Source organism: Plasmopara halstedii (genome assembly GCF_900000015.1).
Source record: "Plasmopara halstedii genome assembly, contig: Scaffold_526, whole genome shotgun sequence".
NCBI lineage: Eukaryota > Oomycota > Peronosporomycetes > Peronosporales > Peronosporaceae > Plasmopara > Plasmopara halstedii.
The window spans coordinates 1345125-1350772 of NW_020187446.1; the positions used below are offsets into that span (position 1 = coordinate 1345125).

The 5648-nt window shown below is 42.0% G+C and overlaps 1 protein-coding gene across 1 annotated transcript; it reads right to left on the reverse strand.

Moving 5' to 3' along the window:
- Positions 1-3139: 3139 nt before the first annotated feature.
- On the reverse strand, positions 3140-3375 carry PHALS_11309 (uncharacterized protein; the record flags this gene model as incomplete). Its single annotated transcript, XM_024726882.1, has 2 exons — positions 3140-3177; positions 3249-3375. 2 exons carry the CDS (start codon positions 3373-3375, stop codon positions 3140-3142), a joined length of 165 nt encoding a protein of 54 aa, XP_024577514.1.
- Between the last annotated feature and the right edge of the window lie 2273 nt (positions 3376-5648).

The window sequence follows — 5648 nt, forward strand, 5'->3', positions numbered from 1 at the left end:
AATATAATATTATATCAGCATAGCAAATAACGGACGGTCACTGACGTGCCTGCAAGAATCTCTCAATATATTGAAGATCGGCAATAAGCTTTTCCAATCAAACAAAAACTTGGTAGACGAAATAGCTGACGAATCCCAATGGCTGATGTGTACAAAACAAAACTTTTAGCACGCGATATACCTTGACAGAACCATACTATCCAGCTCATTCTTTTTAGTGAATGATCGCTTTAAGATGAGCTAGCTGAAAGCATCATTTGCGGGTCAACTAGACAATATTCTATAGCAGAAAGAAGTATTGCTTCCACTTGTTATTGAGCAGTACCACTGGAGACGGACCTTGCTTCACCTAAGCCCTTAAGAGTGATAGAACTCGTTGACGCTCTTCGCGCGAACGACGGTCTCAGTTGAGGACGTCGTATGTCAATCGGGCACCTTATCAGAGGTCCTCAAAAACATCGCTTGGAACGCATTACTTTGGATTGCCTGAAACCCGGTAGATGCTCATGTCAGAAGGTAGCTCTACTACATTATAAAACAATATAGGCCGCGTCTGGGTGTATTATCAGAGCGGAGTCTCGATATGGTTTGCTTAAGGCCGGTAATGTTGTTGAAGAGCGTAAACCAATTTCTCAATAGCGTAAAGGTCTCAATTCAGCGAAATTATTGAAGGAATGATGCGTAGGTTTATTATTTGCTCTTTTCAAAGCTTTATTTGTGTTTGTTCCTATTTCTCTCTGTACATGCATATTTTCAAAATCAAAAAGTCATCATTAATTTATGCTATTGCAAGCTCAATAAATTTTAATATTATTTTAACACTTATATCAAATATTTTTTTTCTGAAAATAGTAATATTTTAATAAGTTTATCATATGGATTAATTTTGATTCTAGTTGGTATATTATTTAAGAGCGTTTATTGCAAAAGGTGATACAAATAGAGTATATTCGCGAGATGTGATACAATTGTGTTTTAAACACTAAAAATACGAGACCTGGTAAAATTACCGAGTGTAGCCATTCTCGGTTCACCGTTACATTGAAGGTGTGTGCCATGGAGATGGAGGAACTCAAGCAGAAGAGATGTACTAACGGCAAGGAGGCTGTGCGAGGAATCAAAGATGTTGCATTAGCACAAGAGAAGTGTGCAATCTTAAATATCAATATCTGCATCGCTGTAGCATCAGTATCTGATATGACCTTGTTTAGTGACTAGTTTGGACTGGATTTTAAGACTGTGAATCTGAGCGTTAGCGGCCTAGTTCCGAGTTGCGAGGTTGTGGTATGGGTAGCTACATGATGTGGTAATGTGCTTGTAAAATATGGAGGACAAATGATCCACTCCATTTTTTGCGGCATGTGCCGGAAAGATAGACTCTTGTATCACGTCTCGCGAATATTTTCGATTTGTATCACCTATTGCAATAAACCCTATTTAAAATTGGTGCGTCTCATAATTCCATTATTATTGTTTCAAATTTTGAATAATAAATTTAATTTCAAATAATCCATAAAAACTTAGATTAACTGGTAATAATTTTTACCAACACTTTGCATGACGTTTTTTTATTATACCATGGTGTCACGCACCCAGCACTTGACGCTTGATTTCGCTGAAAAAAAACATTGAAGTGACACTAGCAAGTCCATAAATGAAAACATCCTCCCACCCTACCAGGGCTACTTTGAGTAGAAGTCAGGAGGACGTGGGGGGCTGTTAAAGCGTTTACAATATACTGCGTGAGGTTAGTTGAGGGGGGAAATGCATTCTTAAACGCAAACTGACCGAATGTGATCATTATGATTCAGCTTTGCGGTACCTTGCGTATGCCATGGAATGATTTCTTTCACTACACGATAAACGCATTAGGTGTGACGATCAGTCTGTTATATGAGGGCACTTTTTACCGTCTTAAAACAAAACACAAATCTCTATCATAACCGTTTGCTATGGGCATGAGGTCTGAGTGACGTTGTTAAGGAACATCTGAGCTATATATATATTAATCGATAATTCTGTCGCTGACAGCAACGCAATGAGTCATTTTGATCATAAACTTAGAGCCAAAACCTTGAAGAAAAGGCATTAAAAGTCAAACATAGGGACACCGCCGGGACCAGCAAAAATGTCAAAGCGTACGACGGAGGTTGTACACTTCGATACGCTTCACACGTGAACATGTAAGTACTTATCATTCATTCACTGCTACATAGCTTTCACCAGGTTGTACGGGATCTTACATAATTTTGTACTGAAGGTGCTCATCCTGCGGCTTAACCTCACGTTTTGGAGGAAGCTATCCGTGTTGTGATGCAGAGATCGTGAGAAAATAGTTTGCGCTTGTAAGACCCAAGATCAAGCGATATCTGAGCTTAAAATATTTCATGCTCCCCAAAACTTTTAATCAGCACAGACACAAGTAGCGATATTCTTGAAAAATCAGAATTGGGTGCAACAAAAGCGCGTTCGCCACCAAAATGAACCGGTCAGGCTTGCGATTTTTTATGGTATACATAGCATAAAATATCTGCATTTTCGTTCTTTTAGAAGAATTGGTGACGATGTCGCCAGAAGCGACAGATAATAACTGTTTACTTCTTTCGACGTCGCTCGTCGTAATCAATTGCACAGCACACCTACAACTGCCAGATTTTTCCACGACATCACAAAGCGCAAAACGGTGACGTTGAAAGTAAAAAACTTTGGGCTGCGAGTACAACATCCCTTACAAAAAAAATTCATTACGGGCTTGAATTTCCCTGACGTCGACTTTTATGAGTCAAAAACGGGCTAAGCGCGTTTACTGGGACTCGACGCGTCTTATCTAAGAGTTTTGTTAGACGTCGCTACGCGAGAGCTTGGATCTTCGTACCTTTTAGTTCAGAAAAGAAGAGTGCAGACGCTTAAAACTGTCTTAGATGTAATGTCTGCAAAAAATCACTGCGCTTCTCGACATCCAAATGATCTCTCACCAAAGTATAGCTAACATCCGTCATCCCTCGCAAGCTTGTAACGCTTTCACCTCCCGTATCACAACTGGTCCTCATGGCACAAAGTCACAATCCAAATTTAGTTCGACGCATCTGCGAAAGAGGCTGGGTAGACGCTGAAGGTCGTGGCTGCGAGCAGCACTTAATTAGTGACAATCCATTGGCATGGCAACATTTATCGACTCTGGGATAGAGTGTGCCGCCTTCACGATGATAAGTGCTCGCAGAACTTGAGCAGAATCCACCAATTCTTACCTTTTTGGCGAATTGTCATCAGTTTTGAGCGATCGCAGTACACCTGAATAGGCGGTGCAAGCACCAGTGACATCCGGAAGCCTCTTCCCCAGTGGTGTTGAACATGATTGTCAATTCTTGTGCACATTGTTGAAGTATGAAAATGGTATTACATCGTGCTTTTGCTCGGTCGAAAGCTCGGTTTAATTCATTACCGTGTCAGTTTCCTTCACCCATAGAGGGCTTGCTCTACAAAATTTGACTAATCGGGCACACAGTAGAAGTCGATTGTGCTCCCATCGATGCTTGTGTTGGTACGTTTTTGATGTCACAATCATCTACGCAACATTTATTGTGTAGCTTAGAGTTTTAAATGGAAGTAGTTTGGGTAAACTGATGGCGCTTTGTCAAAGCGCGCGGCTTCACCCTTACTTAGCCCAAGGTCAGCTGTAACATCGCAATGAGTCTGTCGTGCAAATTGCACAGACGATCCTACGACTCGGTTATAGCTAAGGGGTGCCCGATTTAAGCGTCGGCAAATGCTTGACTTTGCATTTAATAAAGTACGATGCGGACTTCAAGGCAAGACCTATCGCCTCTGTTTCCTGCTGTTTTACAGCCTCGTTTGTAACTATAAAACAGGTTTTATAGTAACCGACCAAGTCAAAATCGCAAAAAGATCGGCCCCCACTCACTAGAGGAAAGTGCGCTGCGACTGGCAGTCTCACCATTAGAGGATGAAATTCTGAGTCGTAAGCAACAGTGGTTTCAGGTCTTTTGGCTATAGAGGATGGCTGAAACACTACCCCATCACCAATCGAGCGATACACATCAGACTGATTGGATCGTGATCTTTACTTCACTTGACTTTGACCCCGACATGTTGCTTCTGAACTTGATGCCACTCAGCTATACCCGACGCATGACGCACAAAGTCATTGAGAAATTCCGTTATCTCGCTTTTCTTTATGGCCGGTCGAGTATGCTCCGGGGTTGAGCACCGTTGAGTGCTAACGACTAATGAATTGGGAGCGGTGTGGCTCATATTTTGATAGTAGCGTCCTTTTGTGTGAGTGTGGATATTGATATCATCCAAGACAGTGAAGGAGTTGTGTGCAGTGACGCTAATACATTTCCATCAACACTTCGACACCTATTTTGCAACACTATAGGGATCAGGCTTACGACCGACACTTGAAGGGATGACGTGCGACACACGTGTCCAATTAAAGCAAACGAAGAATGCGCAGTTAATAATAACAATATGATGATGACTCCGAAGAATCGAGAAATCGATATATTGTCAGTTTCTCATGTTACAAAGTGATTTCTGTAGCGTGCTACTTGAGATCAAACAGCGGGATGCTCGAAAACCTCTTACATTCCATCTTCATTTTCTCCAAAGCGATGGTTGTGGGGGATGCATATATGTAGATCAGATTTGCAAGAGGGAGTAAGGCACGAAATGATGCTTTAGATAGCAAGGCCTAAATCATTTACTGTCGAGTGCTTAACATGGCGGATCAGATATTTCTATGTCAATGATCTTCAAGTAATGCTCTCAGACCTGTGTCGAAGGTTCGCGGAACTCGGGTGGGGGCTCTTAAGATGAATGCGTATACCTTAGATCAGGAAGAGGAGATCGATGAGTTTATCTGAGAGCTCAAGCTGGGGTAGATGGATCTAACACGCTCGCCAATTAGTGATGATTACTACAATGAATACGGATCGAATATGATCTCGCTTACAAAATATATGAGATCGGAAGCCAACAATTAAGTTTTTTTGGCCTCTCGTTGAGAGTTTGTATAGCGGCCGAACATCGCATTCGCGGTGCACAAGGCAGCACGACTGCCTCATGGCTCCGGTGGAAAGTCTAAACTTGTAAAGAGGTTAACGATATCTCAGAGTGAAGCAATGGTATGTGGCTTGAGATGTGCACAAGGTCAAAGTTGATACGATTATACTGGGCGCATGAAGGACAGAAAGCCACTGTGTCGCTACTCTATGGATAGTTAAGTACGTTTAAGCGCGTAAATCGATCAGCAAGCTACATGAAATCAAAGATATGCGGATGGAAGAGGCTTTGGACCCTTCTCTTTAGATGAATGTGAAGATCAAGCCGCTATTTTTTGGATTGGGGCATTGTTTCGATCTGGACCTCAAAATTTGTGCAATTTTCTGCGTGATGTCCTCCTATGCCGTTCAAGCTCATGCTCCCAAACATTCGGAGTGGTGAACCAACAAAAGCTCGCCGAGTTGCGACAACTTTTGGGGTTGTACAAATTGCACAATCACGTGATGCGGTTGTGAGGAGGAGTGCTGAAGATGAACATATACAATTTTTGTTCGTATTGAATGTCACATGTAACGGGGTTACATGAGAGTGACCCGTCACTCTCCCAAGGGAGCTGTGGTGTG